Source organism: Mixophyes fleayi, chromosome 10 (genome assembly GCF_038048845.1).
Source record: "Mixophyes fleayi isolate aMixFle1 chromosome 10, aMixFle1.hap1, whole genome shotgun sequence".
In the NCBI taxonomy this organism is placed as follows: domain Eukaryota; kingdom Metazoa; phylum Chordata; class Amphibia; order Anura; family Limnodynastidae; genus Mixophyes; species Mixophyes fleayi.
This window is the reverse complement of record NC_134411.1, coordinates 13,006,657-13,033,972: the sequence shown is the minus strand read 5'-3', so window position 1 is coordinate 13,033,972 and position 27,316 is coordinate 13,006,657. Positions and strand designations below refer to the sequence as shown.

The 27,316-nt window shown below is 41.3% G+C and overlaps 1 protein-coding gene across 4 annotated transcripts; it reads left to right on the top strand.

Annotated features, from left to right (window-relative positions):
- Positions 1–1,298: 1,298 nt before the first annotated feature.
- Positions 1,299–24,165, top strand: SIGIRR (single Ig and TIR domain containing). Of its 4 annotated transcripts, none has more exons than XM_075187875.1 (10): positions 1,299–1,369; positions 1,904–1,958; positions 6,937–7,126; positions 7,956–8,086; positions 10,269–10,409; positions 16,590–16,733; positions 19,157–19,259; positions 20,237–20,387; positions 20,570–20,732; positions 20,870–24,165. In XM_075187875.1, exons 2-10 carry the CDS (start codon positions 1,952–1,954, stop codon positions 21,031–21,033), a joined length of 1,194 nt encoding a protein of 397 aa, XP_075043976.1. In that variant the 5' UTR covers positions 1,299–1,369; positions 1,904–1,951; the 3' UTR covers positions 21,034–24,165. The 4 variants fall into 4 exon arrangements, with proteins under 4 accessions (XP_075043976.1, XP_075043977.1, XP_075043978.1 ...); XM_075187876.1 differs by having other exon boundaries at positions 1,308–1,365; XM_075187877.1 differs by having other exon boundaries at positions 1,311–1,369; positions 1,901–1,958.
- Positions 24,166–27,316: the final 3,151 nt, after the last annotated feature.

Here is a 27,316-nt window from a genome sequence, read left to right as displayed (position 1 = left end):
ACTAAAGAAATTCTGTTGGGGTGAGGGCCGGCTTTAAGAAACTCCGATCTATATAAATAAACTTTTGGATCTAGAGCCTCACTCTAAACTAAGCTGTTTGGCTGTCACACCTATGTAGACCCAAATTCTTAAATACAAACTTCACCACATGCATTAGGACACAAGAAAACCCAACTATACCTGATATCTGTTGGAGATGCACATCACATAAGTGCTCTGTCCTGCATAAGGTGGACTTGTTTCAAGCTCAAGCTTTGGACACAAATAAATAATATTTAAGATTTGGTGGGTACGGTACATCTATGATGGGGGAGGCAACGGGAGTTTATTATTTGTGATCGGAAAAGCATTAATTCTTGTGTACCTCTGGGAGTAGCAAAGTGTCTATTACACGTCCATTTGCGATGTTGGGGTGCCGTAGTACCCGGAAATATGCGTGGTCGCCCTCCCCATTTACCTTTCAATAACACCCCCACTTTTCTCCCCACCTCATATTTCTGTTAGTGATTCCACGTTCTGCCAAAGACGTTCCATCCAGTTGGGTTTTATGGGGATGTGCCCAGTTTTTCCTTTTTCTTAATTTAAAGTAAAACCCTGCCTTGCCTGTGATTGCTGGTCAGCTCTATCTCATTTAGAAAACAGTTACTTTTGTATTCTCTTATTGCACTTTCCTCCCTTTCCTGTCCCCTCTCTCTTTTTCTGTATCCCTACAGGGGCAAACGCAGGATTTGTAGAGAGGAGTTTCCACGCTACGCCGCCAGTGGGCGTGACCAGCATGCATGGGGGCGTAGCTATAATTTTAGACAGTGCTTGGCTGCTCTCCAACTCTTCCTATCCACATCATATAAACAGGCAATTCTATTCCCATCATATACACGGGACAAGCCACCTCAAACATACAGTGCCCCATGCTGGGAGGGGGTTTCTAGACACTAGGAAACTCCCCCCTCGGTTTGCCTATGCCCTCTCCCTACCCCTAATTTTATTTCTGTTCTTTAAATCTCTTAATAAAATGTAAAAAAGTAACTAATGTTAGCATAAACCTTCTTCTGTGCTGCCCTAAGCCCTGCCTAATTTTCCTGTATGGTAAATACAGCATCTTGCTCATGCAGACTGTCTGCATATTAAGAATAGTTGAAATCATTGTACTTAAGGAGTAATACAGAAACACACGTGTATATAATCACAGAGACATTCAGATGAGTCTATGTGCTGTGCACATATTGAGCAATACTGCTACGCTACACTGTATGCTTTGTACAGGTAACTGTTACTTCCTGCTTCTCTGGCCCCCTCCTACTGCTCCTCCTCTCACAGGTGCTGTGGTGCCAGGCTGGGAGCATAGTACAGAAGAGAACAGTGGCTGTAGGTAATAGTTGTGTTTCTTGTAACTGTTTTGGGAGGGGGGGTAGCTACAAGATATGCACATATCTTCTTGGAAACTTGTCTGTGCCTGTGTCAGTTACTTTCTAAGTGGCCCTTGTGTATTCTCCCATGTCCTATCCTGTCCGCTTGTAGCTCTTGTTTAGATGATAGAATTAGCTGCCTCCTCTGTTGTCAGTCTCTCTAACGTTTTCCTTTCTGAGCTGCCTATATTATTATCCTGGGAATGGTTCCTTGCTGATGGTAAAAGCTTCTGTCTATAGTTCATGTTTCACTTGTGAAATTCATTTCGTGCAGAGAGGCAGCAGTGAAAGTCTATTTCTGGGTGGACGCACCTGGAATGATTATCTGTCCTTGGCTGGTCACATTCCTATTATCTGTTTTTTATTGTGTTTTATGCTGTGGTGTAAACAGGTTACTGTGTTTAACATTGTGTGTGCTGATGGGTTGTTACAGTCACTATATACAGCACATATGTCATTGGTGTTGGTGTCACATGTTCTTCTCTGTCTGTCAGCAGCCTGGAGACATCCTCCTCTCACTGATGAGCCAGTGACGTTCCAAGAAAATGACTGGTGAGAACTGGCACTCCATTACATTATGACACACCCAAACCTGCTGCATGGCCCTGGGGCGCCCACGAGAGGCCTACCACCGTCAGTCTACCTGTGTCACTAAAAAGTCTTTCATTGTAGTGAATTATTGGGGAAATAACAGATAATAAAACAAAACATGTCATATATTTTAGTATATTAAGCTCTGTACTGTATGATACCAGCTATTCTATATACAGGTTTAAAGTGAGGTCAGCGCCTTTGTGCTGATATTGTAGCTCTTGGAATGTAGATCTACACTATAAAAGGGGTTGTTAAGCTAAGGGGGAGCTAAAACACAACCACTTACTTTAGACTGGTCATAAGAGCCATCTGTTGATATATTACAATTTACAACCTGTGAATGTGATGAGTAATATGTGTCATTTGTTTGATGATTGTGGGCTACTGTGACAAAGTCTCTGATATGGGTTGTTACTATGTTGCCTGTACTGATGGGCAACAGGCAGTCCCCCAAACCTTCACCAGAAGCCCCCAGCTCTTTCCTTGTCAGATGTGTGTCTTATAGATTGTAACACTTGTTTAAAATACCTGCTGATACGTTGTTACAGATAAATATCTCTTTCCTTGATTAAATGTATCATTTTAGCTTCTTAATGAGATTAAGGGTAATGTGTGGCCCTTTGGAGATTAGTTGGTGTATTAGGTTTCCAATCACTGAATATTCTATGATAAATGGAAAGCTTTGCACTGTTGTTTTTTTTAATATTGCTGTGATGTTACTGAGTGTTTGGCACCAAAACAGACACAATGCCTTATAATGATGTGATTATAATAATTTGGTTTGCTTTTGGTCATGCTATCGGTCATACCTGTAAACCTGGTGAGAAGATGACCACTATCAGTCTGAGTGTACAGTCATCCTCCTATAGAACTTACAGGCCCCCTTGTGGTCTATAAGTGATCCGGCCAATTGGCTTGAGTACCCAATGGTAAGATCTTGTCTAAATTGACAAGGCTAGTGTCTAGCCAACATAACAGAGCTAGGTACACCGTGAAAGGAGATTAAAACGTGGTAGTTTATTTTTTGATCAGAGTCAATGGGCTAGATTTACTAAACTGCAGGTTTGAAAAAGTGGAGATGTTGCCTATGGCAACCAATCAGATTCTAGCTTTCATTTATTTATTGCATTCTACAAAATGACGGTTAGAATCTGATTGGTTGCTATAGACAACATCTCCACTTTTTCAAACCCGCAGTTTAGTAAATATACCCCAATGAGTTTTACAAGCTCATTGGGATATATTTCTGGCTAAACTTTTCTGACATTCCAGCAAAAGAATAGTACAGTTTATTGCACCCTGTCACATATGTAATATGTGTAGTTTTACTTCCACGTTAAATTATTTTACTTCTTTTCTACGTTTGTTTGTTGGGGGGAAGTTAGGGGCCATGGGAATTATCATTTTAGTCAGTGACTATATACTTTCCAAGGATTTACCTTACAGATTTCCCCCTTATGTGACTTACAGTCATGGGGCCTCATAAATCTTAACAACGTCATGGGTGAAAAAATATTACTCAATGATCCATATTGAAAGTGTGGGAGCGACACACAGAAAACTCTCTTCTAAAAGCACTGAGCGTGTGCATCATCCAGAACACTTGAAAGGTCACAATTCCAACATTTGTTTAATTATTACAATATTTGAAGACCTGGTCATTACCACCGAGCAAGCCAAGATGAGCTTTAAGTTCAAACAATTAATAACACAGGTCTGCGAAATTTAAGGTATTGAAAGCTTTTTTAATAGTACTTTTATATTCTTAATTATACTCCTGAGTACATCAAGAAATAGTATATCAAAAAAATGACCACGTCACATTTACCTATAAGGGGGTTACATACATTTTTAAGAAAAAACAAGATGTTTAATTTTTCTTGACGTATTTATTGTGAAATACGAAGAAGTGTAGATGATATCACTGTGTTTTTCTCTTAATTATATAATAACATAACAATAAAATCAAACAATAATAGAAACAAAACCATAATTATTCAAAAAATCGTTAATATCTTGTTTTTTTGTCCTCAAACTTCATTTTGTCGCTTTTCGCTTATAAGTTTGTTCTGTGTCATCTCTGTGTATCATCCAGCAGTAGTCAGCCATCATGCTGACGTCTCAACGACCCTGGTATCTTCTTTCTACATCTTTAACGTCTTGGTGGAACCGTTCACCCTGTTCTTCCCTGTTGTCTCCGAGATTATTTGGGAAATACTCAATATGGGAATTCAAAAAAATGTACCTTTAAACTCATATTGCAGCCAAGGTTTCTGTAACTATTAAGCATTTCCCTGAAAATTTCTTTGTAGTTTGGATCCTTGACATTGCCTAAAAATGTTTAAATCACTTGTTTGAATGAAGTCCCGCCGAAAGTTCCACAATATTCATTACACGCCCGAAATGTTCATCTTTTATTAACTTTCTAATGTCAGGGCCTGTAAACATGCCTTTCTTCAGTTTAGCATCGGATATGTTAGGGAATTTGGTGCAAAGATGTTTGAAAGTTTCTCCATCATTTGGCAGTGCTTTTACAAATTGTTTCATCAGTCCTAATTTTATATGTAGAGGCGGAAGTAAAACTTTGATGACATTATGTTTTCCAATTTCTAAACTTTTCGAGCTGGCCAATTAGTTTTTTGCCAATGTAAATATTTAGCTCTGCTATCCCATTCACAAAGAAAACATTGGCATTTGGTGTAACCTTGTTGCTGGCCAAGTACCATGCATAAAAGTTTAAGATCTCCACATATAAACCAGTTGTGTCTTATATCCAATCAGTTCCAAAACGGTTTTCAAATTTTCATATGTTTCTTTAAGATAGACTGAATGTGCTAATGGCATTGAGGCGTATGTGTTGCCATTGTGCAATAAAACAGCTTTTAAACTTCTTTTTGAAGAATCTATGAATGCAAGTGTACTGTGTGTGTGTGTGTGTGTGTGTGTGTGTGTGTGTAGTGTGTACTGTGTGTGTGTATGTGGTGGCAGGCAGTGGTTAAAATGAGCCTGCACAGGGCAAAACTGTGTTGCATCTGTTGTATTTGGTTCCACCTTTGCCAGCTAACTTTGTAGTTGTAGTTGTGTGTGTGCAATGTTCCTTTAGACAGTGTGGGGTTTAGGCCCTTTGTAAATTTGAGCTCCAGGCCCATGTGGACCTTAATCTGGCACTGAGCAGGGGGGGAAAGTTTCATGACGAGAACTGAATTGCAACGCTCTATACTACCGACTGAATTTGTTCAAGACAATGTTTTATAATAAATGTAGGCAGAATACATTTATTATTTTAAGGAATATGAAAAAAATTACTTATTCATAAATAGACGTTTTGCAGAAAAATGTGATGTGATATGCAAAATCGGGAGTCCTTTTTCGTGTTCAGAAGTCAAAAATCTATTAGTATCACATAAATTTGTTAAACCGCTTTTTCAACGCAGACCTGTGTAATGAACAAAAAAAAAGAAAGCCTAGCGGTCATAACCTATTATAGTAAATTGTCACCAAAATTATATAGGGCAAGACTATATTGGGCTTATGTAAAAGCAATTAAAGTGGTGTTTCTGCATACTTTACTCAATGTGAAAGAATACAACAGTTATTCACCTATTTATGAAAGTGTGTTGTATTGTATTTTGTAAACATAGAGCAGGTTTATATCTGTTTGTTTTCATAAGAGTGCCACATACTAGCCAGTTTTAATCTAGCATTCTACCTTTTTTTGCTCTACCGCAGTAAGCAAAAACAGGTTGATGTGATCACTGTAGCTCAAATTATACAATCTAATCAGGGTACTAACACTCAATCACTGAGCCCTATAGCAGCCACATGGGCAGCTCTGGTCGTAGTTCCACCACTGTAAATAATTCCAAAGATCTTTCTGTAATATTTTTGTACAAGATTCATAATTTTCTTCAGCCAGTACTACAAAACAGTTTTCTCAACGTGTGTCTGCTGCTGTCAATATAGGACAATGTAATCACACAAGTGTAAACTTCTGGATACAGATTATTATCAAAGTTTACTAAAAACTAAAAACAAACACCACAAAGTAACCAACTATAATAAAACTGAGGATTCAATTATATTGCGATTAGGAGGCGCTCAGACACTGCAGCAAGGAGTGCATAAATATTTATATTCAAAACCGAATTTGGAGCATGCGAAGAATATAAAAACCAGATTAAGGACAATTGAATGGGACTAGGATCAGATGAAGGGATAAAATACATTACAATTTTGCATTATACAATTATTCAGTGTTTGCTTTTGCCATTTAGGGGGATTCAAATGTGCGCGGAGTGCCTCTGGAACGTTCGCAAAGGCACTCTGCGTTACCGCAAAATCGCAGAGCTCTCTTCGACCCCCAGAGGGGTTCAAGGAGAAATTTGCGATGTTGCAATACCGTAGTACTGCAAAAAATATGCACAGAGTAACATCGCGGCTACTTGAAACTCCCCCTTAGAAATTACCAGATTTTATTGCAGTGCAACTTCCTTCCAATTTTGGAAATCATAATATGGGGCCTGATTCATTAAGGATCTTAACTTGAGAAACTTCTTATTTCAGTCTCCTGGACAAAACCATGTTACAATGCAAGGGGTGCAAATTGTATTCTGTTTTGCACATAAGTTAAATAATGTCTGTTTTTTTTATGTAGCACACACATACTTGATAGCTTATTTGTACACTGAAATTTAAAGTTGATATGTGTGTGCTACATGAAAAAACAGGCAGTATTTAACTTATGTGCAAAACAGAATACTAATTTGCACCCCTTGCATTGTAACATGGTTTTGTCCAGGAGACTGAAATAAGAAGTTTCTCAAGTTAAGATCCTTAATGAATTGGGCCCATGAACCTGATTGTTTAAGGAATACTCTCTACATTACTAGCTGTATAAAGGTGGTCACTTACATTTCTCAATTCTTATGTTGCACAGACACTGAATGTGGGATTCGGCCAACTTTTATTTCACCTCCATCCGTGGACCAGGAACTATGGCCTCATGTGGGCTCCAGTCTGTCCTTGAACTGTACTCTACAACTGGGAGACTCCTGTAATGGTAACTTCACGTGGCTGAAAGACGGGAAAGGAAAACAAGACCTGTACGGAGAGCAACAGAGTGTCTGGTAAGTGTTTTATTACTGGAAGAGTCCTCGGTATGATTACAGCGAGGGCTTATTTGGATGAGTGGTGTACAAAGTGGTAATTAGACCACAAGACAGCAAGTCCCCTTAAATATATTGTATATAGAGAACCGGTTAATCCGAAACTGATTTTAATATTTTGAGTTATGTACCATCTTATTATGGGTTGTACTTTAAGGAGAATGTGACCCCAATATTAGTATAAAGAGTGGTGAGCTGGTATATGGAGATACCGCCACTTCTCCTAGTGCCTTCACTGTATTAATATCAAATTCCATTAAAATGTTCCATACCACCACTTAAATATAAATATATTTATTTAGTAACAATATAGGTAAATCACAAACTGCTTCTGTTTTAAGTTGGTATGATCATTATCAGGCATGTTGAAAAATGTGGTCAGAAGATGACAGCTTTTGGCTTGAGGGTGCACTTCTGTGCGGCACGCCGGTGCTGCAGTTTCCCTACTAAAGCAGCCGATGATGGCCGAAATGGCATGCGCAGAAGCTCCGTTTCAGCTGTCATCGGCTGCTTTACTGAAGCAGCTCCTAGGTTTCTGTAACGGAAGATGTGTCTCTCCAAAGGTAAGTAAGAGCAGCACTAAAAATCAAGGGGCACAACTATGTTGCATGCTATCAATAGGGGAAAACAACTATGTGGCATACTATGTATATGGGCGGACAACTGTGGCATACTATGAATTGGGGGGACAATATATGGCAAGATTTACAATTATTTTACATAACACCTATGTCTATCTATAGTTTTTCTTTACAAGTCTGGTTAAACAGTTAGTAACTTATTTTTCCAGGAATGGTCTCAACAGTTCGGAAAGGTTCCTGACCAGCATCCTAGATGTTAATCTTACCACAGAAGAGGATTTTGGGAAGTTTACATGTCAGTTCCAGACTTTCTCTGCCTCATTTACACTGCACAAAACAGGTACTGATTTTTATCTTCTAAATGAATTGAAAGCTTCAGTGCAGATACCCATGAATATCCATTGCAGTATTCCAGGAGCACGTTGTAACATTCAGTAATATACTGCTTTCTATGGCTTTTATGATAGTACTTCATATATATATGCACAATACAGTGCTATTTTTGTCTGTTAGTGCTATTGATGTGCCAGGATTACCCAGTAAATTCACTCAGTTACATACTGCAGTCTTAACAATGCTTTTAAATAGTATGCACAAGAGCTGCAAGCAGGGGCGGATTGGCAATTGACCTCACTGGGAGATTTTCCTGTAGGTATGTAGGCCTATGAAGTCATATGGCCTCCAGGAAAAGGCAATTTTTATCATTTACAGAAAAAATCTGGGCTGCCACGTCCTCCTTATTCCCTCCCCCTTCTCTCTCTGTTTTGTGATGGTATGGGCTGTGCAGCCTATCACTGCAACACATGGCCCCTTATCTCCTCTCTGGCTACTGCGACTAGACCCTCCCCGTCTCTGCACTATAGGGTGCTACCATTTAGTTTGCACTGGGGATGCAGTTCTCTCTATATTTATCCTTCACTGAGTTATGGGAAGAGTTATGGGAAGAGTGGCACCTGAGCACTTCTCCTCTCCCTGCTTCCTCTGTTGGCTAGGAATATTATTGTGCATCAGACTGTCCCAGAAAAAGTAAATATGATGTGAAAAGTCATTGGTGGCCTATAGATGAGGATGAAGCTCTCAGGTTCTGCATCCCCCGGTCTTCCCACTAACCCAATGGCCTGACAGTGACCCCTTCCCAGGACGCTTGTTCCATACCATTTTCTCTTTCATGGCCCCTTGTTACGAGGCAGTCAGCCTTGACTTAACCTTTCCTCCCCAGCCCACCCATGACTCCTTCCTCCTCCAATGTTTGTCTGCCTCCCCAGCCCTACCCCCCGTGGGTCTGTCTCTATCCCTATGTCTCTGTCTCTAGTTTTGTATGTTTGCCTCTGTCTCCCCATGTGTACCTCTGTCACCCCCATGTTTGTGTGCATCTTTCTCCTGTTTGAGTGTGTCTGTCCCTTTCTTTCTCCCCTATATTTATCTGTCTCTTGGGCTCAGATTTTGTATATGTTGCACTTTTTTCCCATTTGTATCTCTCCCCTGCTGTCTCTCCGTGTTTCTCTCTCCTGCTGTCTCTCCGTGTTTCTCTCTCCTGCTGTCTCTCCATGTGTTTCTCTCTCTCGCCATCTCTCCATCAGTTTCTCTCTCCCGCCGTCTCTCTCTCCATGTGTTTCTCTCTACCGCCGTCTCTCTCTCCATCAGTTTCTCTCTCCTGCCGACTCTCTCGCCATCAGTTTCTCTCTCTCACCGTCTCTCCATCAGTTTCTCTCTCCCGCCGTCTCTCCAATAGTCTCTTGAATAATTGTGTTTTTATTGGTTACAGCTCAAATAAAACAGCACACTTTTGTCAGGATGACACAAGGCGACCCTAGCTCTGGCTAGACACAGACCTGCTGCCTAGTCACCAGCCAACTAGTTGGCATCAGTCACCCCACCCACAACACAAAATAGCCTTTAATTCACCTCCCAAACACTACTAACCAATGGAGAGAAAAACATAATAATTACACCCATGTGGTGCACCTGAGCCTCTGTGTACTATAGGAAATATGTGTATATGTCAGAGGCCTATAACAATAGCCATTCCTCCTGAGATCTCTTTATAAGCAGGGAGGCTTGAAGGCTTGCCATTGAACCAATAACACCAGCCACATCATAAGAGATCTTCTAACAAAGCAACATAATATGATAATATGTGATGTATAACATAACAACCAATCAGATGTTTGTTTTCCTTTTCTAAACTATTTTAGAAAAATGACAGCTAAAATGTGATTCCTGGTTGCTACATTTATGTACTACTTTTTGATTTTAGTGCATAGATTTCCTCAAGAAGTGAGCCTTCAATTGAAAAGTTAAAATTGTACAAAAGTATTGAATTTGTAGCAATGTGTAACTTGCAGAACACGTGTCCTACGGATTAAGGCTTGATGGTTTTAGAAGTTGCCAGCTAAGCATCATGGGAGATATAGTCCACCAATTGCTAGAAGTTACACATCTCTTCTGTAAATATATAGTTGGATTTAATACATAACATAATATATTTGACAACCAATATTTATTCCTGTTTCTGTCCATAGATAAAGCAGGACATGTAGCTGCCGTCCTCTTTGCACTGTGTGTGGTGGCAGTGTTGGTAATCGGTAGCATTTTGTACCTCAAGTGTCGGCTCAGTGCTCGTCTTTGGTACAGAAACAAGTACGGAGACCCAGAAATAAACGGTGAGAATCTCTAGGACTGATGGTGAGAGACAGTCATTTATTCTATAGCTGGATATCTGGGCATACAGCAGTAAGACAGTGTTACAAAGACTGGTCCTATTTGAATATATTAGTATTGAAGATTATTAGATTTGACCAACGAATTCTTAGAGACTTATGGCCTCATTTAGAATTACGAATCCAGCTAAAGGGTACAAATTTGCATGTTGTGATGCGAGCCGTGCAAATGCAATTTTGCTTTTTCATGCAGAGAAAATATTGCCTGCTTTTACATGTAGCACATAAATGCTGAGCAGGTTTATTTTTACACTGTAATTTAGATTTGAGCTAGGACGTGCCCCCAGGGCTGCCGAGAGGGGGAGGTACTAATTACCCAGGCCCGGACATGCCAGGGGACCCGGCCTGGGCCCTCACTGCCAACTTTTTTTTTTTTTTTAAACTTAAAATGTTTTTTTTTCTTCTTTTGTTTTTTATTATTCTTTGGCGGTGTGGGGGGAGGGGCAGGCTATTTAAAAAAAACAACAAAAACAAACACCTCATACCCACATCACATGATTGTGGCTCTGGCGTCCCTCCTCCTTCCTCTCTGCTCTGGTCACACTGAATGTCTGGCGTGACGTCATGAAGTCATGCCCAACATTCAGTGAGGGAGCATTGCACAGAGTGTTGAAGGGGGGGCAGAATGGAACAGAGTGATGAAGGGGGGCCAGGTGAAGGTGGAAAAAGCAGCATGGAGGGCGCAGTTTGATCATAAGGTGGCACAGCGTGTTTGTGATGAAGGGGCACAGTGTGATCATAAGGAGGCACAGCGTGGTGATGATGAAGGGGCACAGTAATATGTGTGTGATGGCACAGGTGGCTTGCGGTAGTGTGTGTGATGGCACAGGGGGCTTGTGGCAATGTAGTGTGTGTGAGGTAGGTGGTCTCTAATTAATGGGTGCTATTTTGTTTGTGGGGTGATGGTGGGGCAATTTAATAGTGGGGACTAATAATTTAAGATGGGGTGGTTTGGGGGCTATTGAATGTGGGGGTGAGTTTGTAAACTCTTTATGTACACACTGCATTCTTTCTATACTACACTATGTTGCTAGATGTCCTGAAAGTCAGGACTGCTGGGACATATGTCACGCTCCGGCGAACGGGCACTTCACCCTTTTGCCAATGGTGTACACAACCATGCCTACCGCTTTTCACCTGCTAGCCACGCTCCAACGATGCATAGCCATGCCCCCAATTGTATGATCACTCCTACTTTTGCGGCGGCACAATTATTTTTTTTGTACCGGGACACTGAATTCCTCTTGGCAGCCCTGCGTGCCCCCCTCTCAACTCTAAATCTGTCCTCACATTTTAAATTTGCTCCACTCTGCACAGGGCCTGATGAAGGGTTCAGCTCTCCCTAAGCTAATACGCTCATAGCGCCCTCTCGCCTTTCACGCCATGGTAATATGCAGTATGTAAAAAATAACTCATCCCTAATTTAAAGTTCCTTCACACCTCCCCCCACCAAAATTTATTTCCCCGTGTTTTTGAAACTCCACTTTTTTAAAAGGTGACAGCAATCTTTGTCACTTATTTAATTTTCATAAAAATCAGAACTGTATAGCAGAAGGGAGGTGTGAACAAGCGCTATTGTGGGTTAGGTTGTTGTTTGCACCTGTCTCAAGCACCCACCCAAGGATGACTCATTGGGCCTGAGTCATTAAGGAGAGCAAAGCCTAAAAAAGGAGTAACTTTGCACCTGGGCAATTGTTGCATTGGAGGGGGAGGTAACTTTAAAATGTGGGTACAGATTTATGATAGAGCATGATGTCCTAGATCAACTTTAAATTTCAGTGCAAAAATAAAACTATCAAGTATTTTTGTGTGCTAGATAAAAAAACCAGCCAGTAATTATCTTATGTGCAAAAAAAATAAACTTATTTGCACCCCTTGCATGGTTTGTCCAGGATCAAACTTGCTACTTTTTTTTGCTTTGCTCTCCTTAATGACTCATTATCTTCAACCTTTACCACAGGAATACATCAAGAGTAAAAACTTCTTTTTTCTTTTATGTTTTCTTTTTTTACTTTGGAGAAGAACTATTCTCTTCTATTTTAAAATGCATTACAGTTTATCCCTCCCCTTGTCACAATTTTGCACCTAGTGAGCTGTTCTGCACTGCAACGGACCTGACCTCTTAGGAGATAAACTTCTTAGCGCTCAATCCAGTCAGACCTTTGATCTTGGAATAAACCTTCCCCTTCCTGCTTTGATACTGTAAGATTTTAAAGATGACTTGCCTCTGGTGCTTTATGTGATGCAAGCCCTCCTTTTAAAGATACTAACCTTCTTTAATATCTTCAGATAAGTCATATGCTTCATTTGGGCCAATTAATTATGCAGAATAAGGTTCTTTCTGATGACCTTCTAATCGAAGTGGAAGTCTAATATATAGAGATATTAACAAGTGTGCATGCTAAATAGAATATTGGCATAGTCCCAGGCCGACAGGCTGCAGATAACACCAGGCGGACTATAGACCTCATCCAACACATAAATGAACGTAAACTGCCCTCACCCCTCTTGTCCCTCGATGCTGAAAAGGCATTTGACCGCGTTGGCTGGCCCTTCACGATGAAAACCCTCTCGGCTTTTGGCTTCAAAGATCGCTTTCTTAAAGGGGTCTCCGCTTTGTATGCCAACCCCGCTGCTTCTGTCCAGGTGAATGGATGTTCCTTCCCATCTTTTCAAATTCAGAATGGAACACGACAAGGTTGCCCTCTCTCCCCACTCTTGTTTGCACTAATCATAGAACCCTTGGCTATGAAAATACGTCAAAATCCTAATATCTGGCATACAGCTATCCTCCAGCATCTATAAGATTGCGCTCTATGCAGACGATATCCTCCTTACTATCACCAACCCCCTAACATCTCTACCAAATGTATTCCAGGAACTCAATAACTTCTCCACAGTCTCAAACTTTAAGATCAATACGGCCAAGACAGATATCCTGGACCTCAATATCCCTCCTAAGTTGAAGCAGCTCTTGGAGCTAAACTTCCCCTTTCACTGGAATTCCGATAGTATCAAATACCTGGGTATAGCAATCACCAGAAAGGTAGAAGACCTCTACCAAGCAAACTACCCTCAACTGATAGCGTGTCTAAAAAAAGACATGATCACCTGGAATAAATTAATAATATCTTGGGTGGGGCGGATTACATCAGTGAAGATGAATTTGCTCCCCAGGCTGCTTTACCTTTTCCATACCCTCCCCATCAGAATTCCTCCCTCTACTTTTAAAGTGCTGCAAGCCTCTGTTATGCGCTTCATTTGGTCAAATAAGAGACCCAGGATCTCTGCTCGTATTCTACAATGCTCTCCCATGGCAGGTGGCCTCGGCATACCCAATCTTCGCAACTATTACTATGTAGCACGTTTAGCACAATGTGTCCATTGGCACTCCCCGCCTGGGACCTTGTCTCCAAGATTGTAAATGCAATTCCACTACTGCCAGGCAGGATAACAGTCTATTAACTGAAGGTAAAATCAATGACCCTCCATATGACCACCTTTCATCCATCCAAGACCAAGGATCATTATGCAGGCTTCAGTGGCACCTCACCTTTAAGCTACAGGCTGAATAGTGTCTTGCAGGAAAGTATCTCTCTCCCTCCTAAGCAGAATGGGATTGTGACCTCTAGATATCCCTCACCCCAATAAAAAGGGACAAAAATCTAAATATTAACAGACAAATGCTCTCTAAGCAATAGTTTCCAGAAATACAGTCACCGGCTTCTCACATGATGTTATCATATGCTGATAGCTATATAACATATTTTCCTGGGTTTGCCTGATGCCTGCTAGAGTTGCAGTACAAATAGGGGGTCAATGTTACTGTCAAATGCCATCCCTGCTTTAGCTATCTTGCCACAGGTAAGGATTCCTTCTCTCTGTCCCGGCCCAGTGCTCCCGTTGTCAATATTTCTGGCTTTCACTGCTGCATCGATGTGCTGACTACCACCGCTGCTGCCGGTTTGCGCATGTGCACCCTTTGCTAGGAAACGGGACGCGCTATTCAGCTTTCCTTTCGACAGTCAGTCATCTGCTGATGTCACTGACCGCCTGGGACAATAGGACTGCCTATAAAAGGCAAAATCTGGCAGTCAGTCTCTGCCAGAGTATTGGATCACTTGTTGGTTCCTGCTCCAGCATACTGTTACTTATCCTGAATAAGTCCTTACTGATATTCTGGCTTGACTCCTGATATTCTGGTTCTGCCTTTGGCTTCCTGGACAACCCTTTTTCATTACTGATTCTGGTTCTGTTTGGATCTAACGGTTCTGACATTGGCTACCTTGACTACTCTTGATCTATTTACAGCTGCCTCGCCATCGACTGACATCGCGACCTGCAAAGACCAAACCTTCTTACAGGGGTCCCTGGGGGCGTGTTAGACTCTGCACCTCTTAGCTCAGTAGTGCCAACTGCTGGCATGTACTCCTCCATCACTTTTTAGTGGGCCTTTGAGAGTTTCCTACACTACTGGCAAGTGGTTCATGAACATGTACCCAGCTTCTATGGCCACAACACATTGGGTGGCCCAGTGGTAAACAGCACTGGGATCCACTACAACCAAGGCAGTATGTGTGTGGAGTTTGTATGTTCTCCCTGTCCTCCCATTTCCTCTCACAGTTCAAACTCATATTGGTAGTTTTATTGGCATTTAACAAAATTGACCAATATGTGTATGTTTGTGTGGTAGAAAATGTAGCCTCTAAGCTCTACTAGGACAAGGACTGATGTGAAGGATTACATATTATCTGCACTATATAAATAAAGGATAATAATTAGTAAATGCTATGAAAACTATGATACTAGCCAGATGGGAAACCATTCAAGTTCCAACAATGAAGGATTGGTTTACTCGAGTAACCTAAACTATGGGCGTTGAGACTATCTTATTATTTGCTCGGATTGAATTTTAAACCCTGAGGCCATATTAGAAATGCATCTTTTAGACTATCTCTGGACCCCCTACTCAAAACTGCATACGGCTCTGTAAAGGGTTGTAAGTATGCTTGTTTTCCATGCTCCTATCTAAAGAGTAAGTTACTCCCGTTTCGCATCCAAATCAGCCCTTATGTCTTTAACCTCCCCAACCTACTTTTCTCTGCTGAGCAGGTTTTCATCCAAACCCCCTGTCTTTCCTTTTATCCCTCATCCTCTTATCCCTTTCAACTATACTGCATCTAAATTCAAATCTAATTTTCTTCTTTCATTTTATAATACAATATACATGGTGTCTTTGAACTTGTGCTGCAAAGCAAGTCATATTGGCCCCTGAAAAGACATTGTAAAACTAACAAAACAGTTAAAAACAAGCAAAATTGTAAATTTTGATCTTATCATAAAGATGGCAGCACGGTTGGCTAAGTGGTTAGCACTTCTGTCTCACAGCACTGGGGTCATGAGTTTAATTCCCGACCATGGCCTTATCTGTGTGGAGTTTGTATGTTCTCCCCATGTTTGCGTGGGTTTCCTCCGGGTGCTCCGGTTTCCTCCCACACTCCAAAAAACACACCAGTAGGTTAATTGGCTGCTAGCAAATTGACCCTAGTCTCTCTCTCTCTCTCTCTCTCTGTCTGAGTGTGTGTGTTAGGAAATTTAGACTGTAAGCTCCAATGGGGCAGGTATTGATGTGAATGAGTTCTCTGTACAGCACTGCGGAATTAGTGGCGCTATATAAACAAATGGTGATGGCGATGATGAAGATGCAAAATACCTTCGCTCATAAAGAGGTTAAAGTGGAAATTAATTGTTGTTCAGATTTTTATAAGGTGCAGAGTAATCAAAAATTGGATGTACAGACATCACAAGCAAAATTCAGACTGAACACAGTGAGGTCCCTACTCTCCCTAGCTTTCCACAGCTGACGACCTTTACCCCCTTCTTAAAATACACTGTTATTACTTGATTCAGTCTTTGTTTTCATGTCTTCCGACGAATAGCAATTTTATTGTGTACTGTGACTTTATTTTGATGCTCATTACTGCTGTCTCATATCATTCTTATTGTCACCCATGTTTGTTTAATACAATTTTTGAGTTAAAAAAGAAATCGGACTGATAATCTTCAGGATCGTTGCATAAATATATATATTTTCTTGTGCTAAATTATCATCTTTTCCTGCAGATGGCCGTCTGTTCGACGCTTATGTCTCTTTCTGTCCATCAAATATTGACACAAAGTTCACCAATTTTATTCTGAAGCCTCATTTGGAGAACAGGTACAACTACAAACTGCACCTGGATGAGACGAGTATCCTGCCCAACACAGGTAACCTCATAACACACCCAAACTTCCTATTAAAGGGCATCTTGGATCCATTGGATAGATGGAATGAGATGGATCGATTGGGTAGCATGGGATGGATGGATGGTTTTTGTACATAACTGTTCCCCACTAAATAACGAAAACACATTTTAGATGGAGATAGCCTCACCTTTAATCATGTGACATGTACTAAAGCCAGGGGCGGACCCAGACATTTGTCCTACCCCGGGCGATTTTAGGGGGGTGCGATTTAGGCCCCGCCCCCTTTCTGTGTTCTAAGGCTGCCGGCAGCTGCACAGTATGTGCAGGTCCGTTCAGCAGTGAAAGTGTGCTGTCCCGCTGCTCTGATTGTGTTTAAAACACAATCAGAGCAGCCGGGCAGCACACTGTCCCTGCTGAACGGACCTGCACAGAGTGCAGCTGTCGGCAGCAAGCCCCTGCTAGGGGGGGGCGATCATTAGACTAGGTAACTGCAGCACCAGCTGAGATGACATAAAGGTTACTCAAATAATATCTGAATATTAATCCATTATATAATACCTAGACTATGATAAATCGTGTTAAATAGACTGAATTATTTTATAATTAAGATAATAATCTGCTATGGCACAGTGACAAGTGACAAAAGGAATATAATAAAAGTTCACAATATGTTCTGGATTTTGACTGTACCTGCTATTTTCTGATTACTAAATACCAGTAAATCACAGACTGTCCAAAAGTGTTTTATGTGCTGTAATTGATGTTTGATGTTGTTACCAAATCACACCTCATGTCCACTCTTTAATTCATCTACTTTAAAATGTTGTAGCAAAGGAGCGGTCAGGGAACTTTATTACCTTTTACCCCCAAATATATTTAGATACGCCGACGTTACCCCTTTGATTTGAAAGGAAGGAAATCCTATATTATTAATTATTGGAATTCAAAATTTTATTGAATCTATTCAAAATTTCTTTGAAAGATTCAACTTCAAAACTTAAGGTTTTGGAGAAATGATGTTGCTTCATTTTTGATACAAGAGCATCAATATTGGGGCATTTTGATGTGAGAGCAATTTGGATACAGTCCATACTTGCCAACTCTCCCGGAATGTCCGGGAGACTCCCGCATTTTGTGAGAGTCTCCCGGACTCCCGGGCGAGTGTGGCAATCTCCCGAATTCTGCCCACTTCACTAGGAAGTGCCCCACTTCCTAGTGAAGTGGGCAGAATTAGATCCCAAACGCCGCGATTCCCGGTGAATCGCGGCGTTTGGCCCCGCCCCCGCTGTCAAATGACGCAATTTGCGTCATGACGTCACAGGGGGCGGGGCCGAAATGACGCGATTTCGGCCACCCCGCCCCTTCACGCCCCCCTCCACTGGCTGGCTCCCGGAAGGGAGCTGAAGAAAGTAGGTAAGTATGATACAGTCTTCAGCGTCCAATCGATTTCTCTGCTTTGTTTTTATGTTCGTTAGAGTGGAAAATCCTTGTTTGCAAAGGTAGGTTGTTGTAAAAGGCAGCAACTTTTTGACTGACTCCTCATGTGCCATGTGCAATTTTGAATGCCTTTGCAGCTGTTGACATCCAAAAATATGACAGATCTGCTTTGTTTTCAAATGCAATACGTGCTTCATTATTACATCGATGCTCAAGAAGTGCCTCTGCCAACCCTGGAGGCTTTTCTGGTACAACAGCAATTTCACATTTAAAGGGGTCTACAATCCAACTGACAGCATGTGAATCGGCAGCATTACCCCCAGGAATTTCATTTTTACCCCATTTGGGGTAAAGATCAGATAGATGGTTTGATAGCTCCTTGTGGATCACAACTATTCCAGTAAGAGGCAACTAAGGAAATTATAAGGAAATCCTACAGGAAGAGCTGATCTTTATTTGGGGTCAATCACAATCACATTTATTACTGGCAGGTGTATGCTAATTACCTTTGAACATGATTTTGAATGTGATTGGTTGACTCTGAACACCACTACAGACATTATGAAAGGGTTTTGCACACCAGGGTATTGTAGTTTTTTTTTTTTAATTTTCACTTCTTTTATCTAACTATTGTCTATTTGTTTTCCATTTCAATTTTGTTGGTTGCAAGGTCACATTAAAAGTGGAAAAAGATCTGACATGATTTATCTAGATTTCAGACATCTAAAACACTTGCCATTTCAATAAGGGTGTACACTTTATATACTCACTGTGTATAGCTGGTAATTTCACCACTAATCCAAATGACCTCATATAGTCTGTTTAATGTCACCACTTAAATAAAACCTCTGACCACAAATCCATAGAGAACAATTATGCAGCCTTACAGTTACCCAGCTTGCCCAGAGTCATGTGACCTCGCCACAATACCACAGCACTGACAGACTTCCCATACATCTTTATCTACTGAACAAACTTAAACACGAATTTGTTCTTGTTAACTGTAGAACCTTCTGCTGAACTGCTTATGAACGTCAGCCGTAGCCGACGCCTGATTGTGGTTCTGTCACTGGCTTATCTAGAACAGGACTGGTGCCAAAACAGCTTTAGGTGAGTTTGTCTGTTGATATATTTATTTAATGTTCAGGGGCTAGATTTACTAAGCTGCGGGTTTGAAAAAGTGGGGATGTTGCCTATAGCAACCAATCAGATTCTAGCTTTCATTTATTTAGTACCTTCTACAAAATGATAGCTAGAATCTGATTGGTTGCTATAGGCAACATCTCCACTTTTTCAAACCCGCAGCTTAGTAAATCTAGCCCCAGGTGTGTGTACGTGAAACCTCCATTCATTGGGAACATAGGGAACAACCAGATATATTCTGTGATTTTTCTGAAACATTTTGAAAAACTAAAGTAATTGTCTGAGTGACTGATGAAAGTGTGTTTTTTTGCATTATCGATGCAACACTTGTCATAAATGTCCCTCCATATGTACAACTTTCTTGTTAATACTTTGATTCTAGAAATTTTCTATGACTGTACATTTTGCAGTATACTTTATTGTATTCATGAGAAAAAATAAATCATTAAAAAAAAAATAGTTGCATTATGCAAAACTAAAAAACATTTCTTGTAATATATGAGCATAGTCGCCTAGGGCAAATCAATAAAGCTGGCAGTCAAATTCTAAATGCATTTCCATTTGCATTTCCATACGAGTATAAAAAGATCTGGGGGTAAATGTATCAATCTCCGGTTTTGTCAACTCGCGGGAGTTCGGCGAGATGACAGCTAAAATTTAAAGCGGCGCTGCCTTGTAAAGGGAAGTTTCCCTTTACAAGGCAGCGCCGCTTTAAATTTAAGCTGTCATCTCGACGAACTCCCGCGAGTTGACAAAACCGGAGATTGATACATTTACCCCCTGGTTGTGTTTTTCATTTTAGGATTGGCCGCCCCTGAATGCACAGGGCTCTTTTTGCTTTATTGAGTGACATGTTTTCCTGGAATATCATGTTTTGTAACATTTGCATGTTTATTGCACTGTTCTAGAATAATAATTTAATGAAGTGTGTACCTCGTACTTAGGGACGGTTTGTTCCGCCTGCTGGAGATCTCACACAGGCCTATCTTTATCCTGTTTGAGAATCAGTACAAGGATGTGCCCGCAGAAGTCACCCAGCTTTTGAACTCTCAGAGAGGGACACTGAAAACGTTGCTGTGGAAGGCGGACTCTGTGGTAGGTGCGATGGATCTGGGAGGGAGCAGAACTGTGTCGTGTCACCACATTGACCTTGAATCCACGATTGTTTAGTCGCTGCCCCTGTGCACCAATAATGCATGCAGATTGTTTCACAATATTGTAACTATAACCTCCTGCATAACCTGAGTCCTTGTGCCATGTACCTTCATTCTGTACAGTCTCCAGCGTCTGAATTCTGGAAGGAGCTGCGACTTGCTCTTCCTCGCAAGATTTCTCTAGTAGATGGGAAAGGCGACCCACAGACTCAATGTCAGGATGATAAGGATCCTATGCTGACTGTCAGCAGTGAGGCTGCTGATCCTGATCCTGATGGAGACCTAGGTAGGACATGCCATCTTTTCATTCCCTTTTTCATCCTCTTTCTCTTTCTTATTTGAGATTACCCTCTTTCACCTGTGACCGCTTTGTGTCTATATTTTTTTTTAAGCTATCACTTTACTATTGTACTTTCCTTCCAGGTGTGCGAAGGAACCTCTATAAGGCTCCACCTCCCCGGATGGCCCCAGAGACACATGCAGTAGACAGAGAACCCTCAGGAGATGTGGACATCTCAGATTTAGGATCACGGAACTACTCCGCTAGGGCAGATTATTACTGTCTGATGACTGAGCCTGAACTATAGGAAGAAAAGTGAGGAGAAAGGGAAGGGAGTTGAGGAGACCAATAAGAGTCGAGACATTAATGTGAAAGAAGTGTTAATGCTGTGATATAGGTGATGTGCAGGAGAGGGACAGTAATGTAACACAATTATACTCATTCCCAGGCAGATCCCAGGCCCCCAGCTCTTACTGTACACCTCCCATGGGTGAGATTGCTGAAGGCTGCTCGCCCCTCGTACCAGGATAAAAATTAATATGAACTGGCTCAAGAAAAAGGAAGTGACATTTCAGGTCAATAAACCTCTTATCTCCTATGACTAAGAGTTGTTACAATGAGAGAAGTGGTTCTTAACGGAACACATATAAAATGTTTTATTTCATGTCCAAAGTTCTATATATCATTAGAGTTTATTTTATTACAAAGGTGTGCTTTTTACTAATGAAAAAATTGCGGTTAAATCAGATTTAATTTTATGAAACAATCCCACCCTGTCTTCTATTTGTAATGAGGTGCAAGAAAACGGGCTCTATGTCTACTGTTCACATCATGCAGCTGTATCGCCTGCCTGAGACCAGAAAATGCTGCAATATGTGCTATGTTCCAGTATTTAGATAATAATGAAAAGAAAAAGGAATCCCGCGCTGGGCTGCACCACACCAAGTAAACACAAATCGCAGCTGCAAAGCAGGGCCAATTGCTAGTCCCTAATCAAAAACAACCACAATCCAAAAAGAAAAGGCAGTGCTGAATAGTGATATATAGGTGTGGCCTTAACTAGAAAAATTAAAGGAAACCATGGCAGAATACATAAAACCCAGAGATAATAGTATATAAAAAACATATTTTTAATTTCTCAATAAATATAATACATTGGCCTCGTAAATTGGTGATTGAAACCAAACATTTAAAAAACACTGGGACTAAAAGCTGTATACTGTAAATTAAATCACAAATGGTGATTATAAACGGACTAAATTGATGAGTGTGTCCATGTAACTAGTAAATTTATGGTAGTTCATATAAAGATATAATCACAATAAAATCCCTCCAAGATATCCAACAAATCGGCCCATAATTTGAAAGATATATAGCAATCAAAGTAATGCTGGTATATTGATGGTATTCCACGTCCAGATCCTGATGGAATGTCACTGGCAAAGGACTTGCATAGGAAATAAATGATATAACTCACTTAATTGTCTCAGTGGTTCCTATGCTGCAGCTCCCAGCTTATGACTCCAGCTGGGTGCTCTGTACACACATCCGTCGGAGAACATTACCCAGAAGCACAGCAGTATGTTTTCTCGCCGTCAGTAACGTTAGTATTAGCAAAGGTGAGTAGGTCTTAACATGCACAAAACTGGAAATTGATTTCAGCATTAGTAGCAAGTTCCAATTAGATCAATTAAGATTCATAAATCCTGAAAGGACAAAAACTGGTACCAGTGTAAATATAAAATGAGTCTAATATCAGATAACTGAAACTGATCCCAGAGTAAAACACCTGACGCGTTTCGTCTGTTGAACCCAGACTTTAGCAAAGATATAATCTATTTTTTGAGGCCAATGTATTATATTTATTGAGACATTAAAAATATTTTTTTTATATACTACTATCTCTGGTTTTATGTATCCTGCCATGGTTTTCTTTTGATTTTTCTAGTTAAGGCCACACCTATATATCACTATTCAGCGCTGCTTTTTCTTTTTGGTCTGTATTTAGATAATAATATCAACAAATAACAGTATCCTTGATACTGGTGCCTGCTATGACCCTGGTACCAGCAGTATTTCTCTGTGTACCATTCCAAATGAAATACAACTTGATAATATGCCCCAAATGGTCTGAAAGCCTCCTGAGTAATGGAAAAACACAGCCCTCAAGACATGTCCAAAACCAAGCGAGAACTAACACTCCACCAAGATTTGTATTGTGGAAGATTATGTGGTACCAAACTTTGCTTTATTTGGGTTTTTATACTGCATTTTTATGTTAAGATTGTTAACGCGCCAAAATGTATAAAATGGAGCATTTGGAAAAAGAAAGAAAAGAATGTGGAAAAATAAAGCAGCGTACATGTAGAACTGTCTGAGCTTAAACCAAGGACAAGACACTGGAGAACTGTGAGAACATGTGTTTACGGTGTGGTATATACTGAGGACTGAAGATGGCGGCCAGGTATTACCTGTCCGCCAGCACTTCCTGAATAGCAAGTGGATGGCAGTGATGTAACTTCCGCCAAGCAGACATAGCATACATCTACAGTGCATATGTGAGAATGGACCTGGGCCATAACCCGTGGAGTAATTACCCTGCTGTACACAAGACTATTGGATCCTGGAACTAACCGGAGTGAATATACAAACGTGCTGGCTGCTCTGGTCATTTATAATACACTTATGGCATGACATAAACACATATAGATATTAGACATTACATCATACTTGCCTACCTTTGGCAAGTTGTATCCGGGAGAGAGGCGTGTCTAGAGGGCGGAGGGGGCGGGGCACGGTGAATCACGTCATTTTGGTCTCGTCCCTATGTCAAATATGTCGTTTTGTCGCAGGGCCAAATTGACGCGATTCACCACGAATCGCATCATTTTAGCTCCGCAGTTGTGGGATGCGGGAGATTTTCCAGCTCTCCTGGGAGTCCGTGAGACCAACCCGAATTTCGGGAGTCTCCCGGACATTGCGAAAGAGTTGGCAAGTATGCATTATATCCTATTAAATGATATAAAACAAAAACAAATTTCACATAACTACATTCAGCAGGTTACTATAACAGGTGATTGTGTACATGTCAAATGGTAGAATGCTACATGGGGGTATAAGACAGATGTCACTCCCATAATACATTCCACATTCCATGTAGTGTAACATGTGACTAGCCTGTAAATCATCTGATCACACAATGGCTAAAGAGCGATGCCAAGGAGAATCTAAACCAAAGCTAATTTACAACCTGTGGAATAAGTGTTACCTATTAACAATGATGTCTACATTTTTATGTTCTGTGACAAATGGTTTACTAAAGGATTGCTTGTATATTTCCAAATACATAAATATATTATTACAGTATCTTATATTTGTATGTAAAGAAAAATTGCTGTTTCATTTCATACTGTGATCAATAAAATGTGATAGATTTGCAGTCATTGTTGTCACTAGTAATAGTGTGCACAGGTTTCACTGTAGACATTAATGATCTCTTTCGTGAGAGGCTTTCTAGGAAGCTCTTGTGATAAATTGTGTAAGGGATGAAGGGCTATTTTACTTCCTGGGTCAGGTTATGCCCATCCCACTGTTTACTTAGAAAGTTCTGTATGGTTTTCTAAGTTTATTCTGCCATATTTCTTTCTCCATCCTACTGCTGAAGCCACTCACTTGGAGTAATATATATGTTGTTTGGCTGTATATACATGGTGCTTTTCATGCTTCATTATCTCTTTTATGTCTGTTGTGTCAACGCAGGAGGGAAGTGGCAAAAAATGTTATTTAGAATAAGAGCACGGTGGCTCAGTGGTTAGCACTCCTGCCTCACAGCACTGGGGTCATGAGTTTGATTCCCAACCATGGTCTTATGTGTGTGGAGTTTGTATGTTCTCCCTGTGTTTGCGTGGGTTTCCTCCGGGTGCTCCGGTTTCCTCCCACACTCCAAAAACATACTAGTAGGTTAATTGGCTGCTATCACATTGACCATAGTCTCTCTCTATCTGTCTGTCTGTCTGTCTGTGTATGTTAGGGAATTTAGACTGTAAGCTCCAATGGGGCAGCGACTGATGTGAATAAGTTCTCTGTACAGCGCTGTGGAATTAATGGCGCTATTTAAATTGATGATGATAATGGGTCATTGATTTCATATAGATTGCACTTATGGTACACACAATTTTAACACACTCTGCTCCTCACTTCGTTGTTCCCAAATACCCACATCTTGTCTATTCTCTAACCCATATGCTTCATCATCTACTTGTGCCCTACTTGCTCACTCCTCACCTGCTTGTTCCCCACATGCCTAATTACTTGCTTGGAAATTGGTGGCGGAAAAAGCACACTGTGGGACTGATGATTGGACCGTACCTGTGGATGGCCAAATGGCCCTCAATCCATTTAACCAAGGATGTAATCCCTTACTGGATGGCCGGAACTAAATACAGTGTCAGAGTGACTACACCACCTCTAGACTCACAATGACTGACCCTCTCAAAACAGATCAAGGGGGTCCTCCTCCCAAAAGGACCAAGAGCCACCTTTACCTCGAAGGGGGAAGTGACCTGCGGCCAATCATCGACAGCGCCATATGCATCAGAAACTGGTCACAGTGCTTTCCTACCACCACTGTTGTCCTTTACCAGACCAACAGCCCGCCACCAGCTGACCTAAGAATGCCTCCTAACCTCCAATAAATTTGGTCGATGAATGTCCACACTTCGTCTCCTGTGAGGTGTACCCCATCATTACGGAAAAGTTGAATTTGGTCTATTGAAATCAACAGATGATCAATTACAAAACCTCCCAAGGCACATACCATTCACCCTACCAAGCGTTTAAGATTTTTAACTAGCCTCTGCATGGTCTTCAGGAGACTCATAGTTCGCCAACAAAGGCAGGGCACTATTGCGGATCAGACTAGAGTAATGGTCGTCATTTGGATCTAACGGTCTGTAAATCTTCCCGAATCTTTATTATTAGATATTTGTCCTTCCCTACATCGTTATCGCTCATGTTGAGAACCAGGATTTCTGGGGGTCCCCTATTAACTATTACACTTTTCAGTCAGAGCAGGAAGTCAGGCCAACAAAGGCCCCATCTACCTAGCCAATGAAGTTCTACCAGAGCCGAAAGGGAAGCCCAATTTGAGGCCATCTCGTGTCTGGACGCCCAGTAAGCTTTGTTTACAGCAGGACTCCACCTGTCAGTTGAGGCCCTGTGGGAAGAGGAGGGAAATCCCTTTACGCCCTCGCTAATAGCGTCAAGCAGCATGCCCTGGGTCACTGGGGGAAAGGGGGTGGAATGAGAAAGAGGGGCGGCATAGGCGAGGAAGAGTAAAAAAAGATAAGAGTCAGGCTTAATGTATTTTTTGCAAGATTATGATTTCCATCTGCCAGGAGTCTCTATGTCAGCCACTGAGGATCCAGCCAAGGCCGTGGACATAGCCACCCCAATCTGAAAGAAGTGGATGCCATACTGGGCCAGTTGTAACCAGAATACAATGTGCCGCCCCAGTAACTTTGTTGGCCATAGCTCTATTGCTACTATTATTGGAAACAGCTCAAGGACTAAAAGGTTGCCTTGCCAACAAGGTATGCACTGAAACTCAGCGAGCCTGAAGTGTCCATATGTAAGTTCAATTGACAACTGCATAGAAGAGGGGTGGGCCATATGCATTTACTGTTGAATTCACTACGAAAACGGCACCATACTTGTAGTTTATCCTTGATCTCTAAAGATAATTGAACTCTAGCATGAGGTCTAGTCAGGCCTGTTGTGGCCCTTTGTAGTTTTTGACAGAAAACTCAACCCCTGAGGAGGATCCAGCAGGCAAAAGTGAATAAACCTAACATGGATTACACTTTGCGCGGGGGAATAGAGTGGGCATCCTGGATATAGTTATGGTATCTATCATTTTTTGAATTTCGTCCAGGGGAGAGACGACAGCAACTTGCGAGGGTGTCAATCTCGATAGCCAGGTAGGACAATTGGAAAGTTGGTCCTTCCTTCTTGTCATGCAAATGGGCAAGTCTAATACTACAAATAAAACTTGTACCTCTGCCAATGTGTCTGCACATGGGGTTGACCCTGCCGGGCCTATTAATAGAAAGTCATCCATGTAATGGACTATCCCCTGTTGGAGGTCTAGTGCATTCTGCGGTTGCGTGAGAGCCTTTGCATGTAGAACACGCATGGCAATATTTACATGCCGTTACTCGATAACATGATCCCGTATTGTATGCATAGCATCGTTTTTTGCTGGGGAGGGGCACAGCGACTCTCCTCAACGTAGGAAACTGATTAGGTCCAGTGGTTACCGAAGCCTGACTACTAGGGCGCATGAGTTCCATCCAAGTTTCAATGTCCTTGAAACCTAGTTGAAGACTCATTTGGACGTTCATTTTTCATCTAAATCGCTCGTCTAATGAGCTCCAGATCATGGCGCCACGGATAACGAACATGTCGTTTGTTAAGTGGAGGTAACGCCAAATCTCTGTATCTGCCTGGACTCAATGTATGCTGCTGCGAAAATGCAATATCCACTCAGCCAGTTGGGGAAAGATCTATAGTATATGCTTCCTTGCCAATGC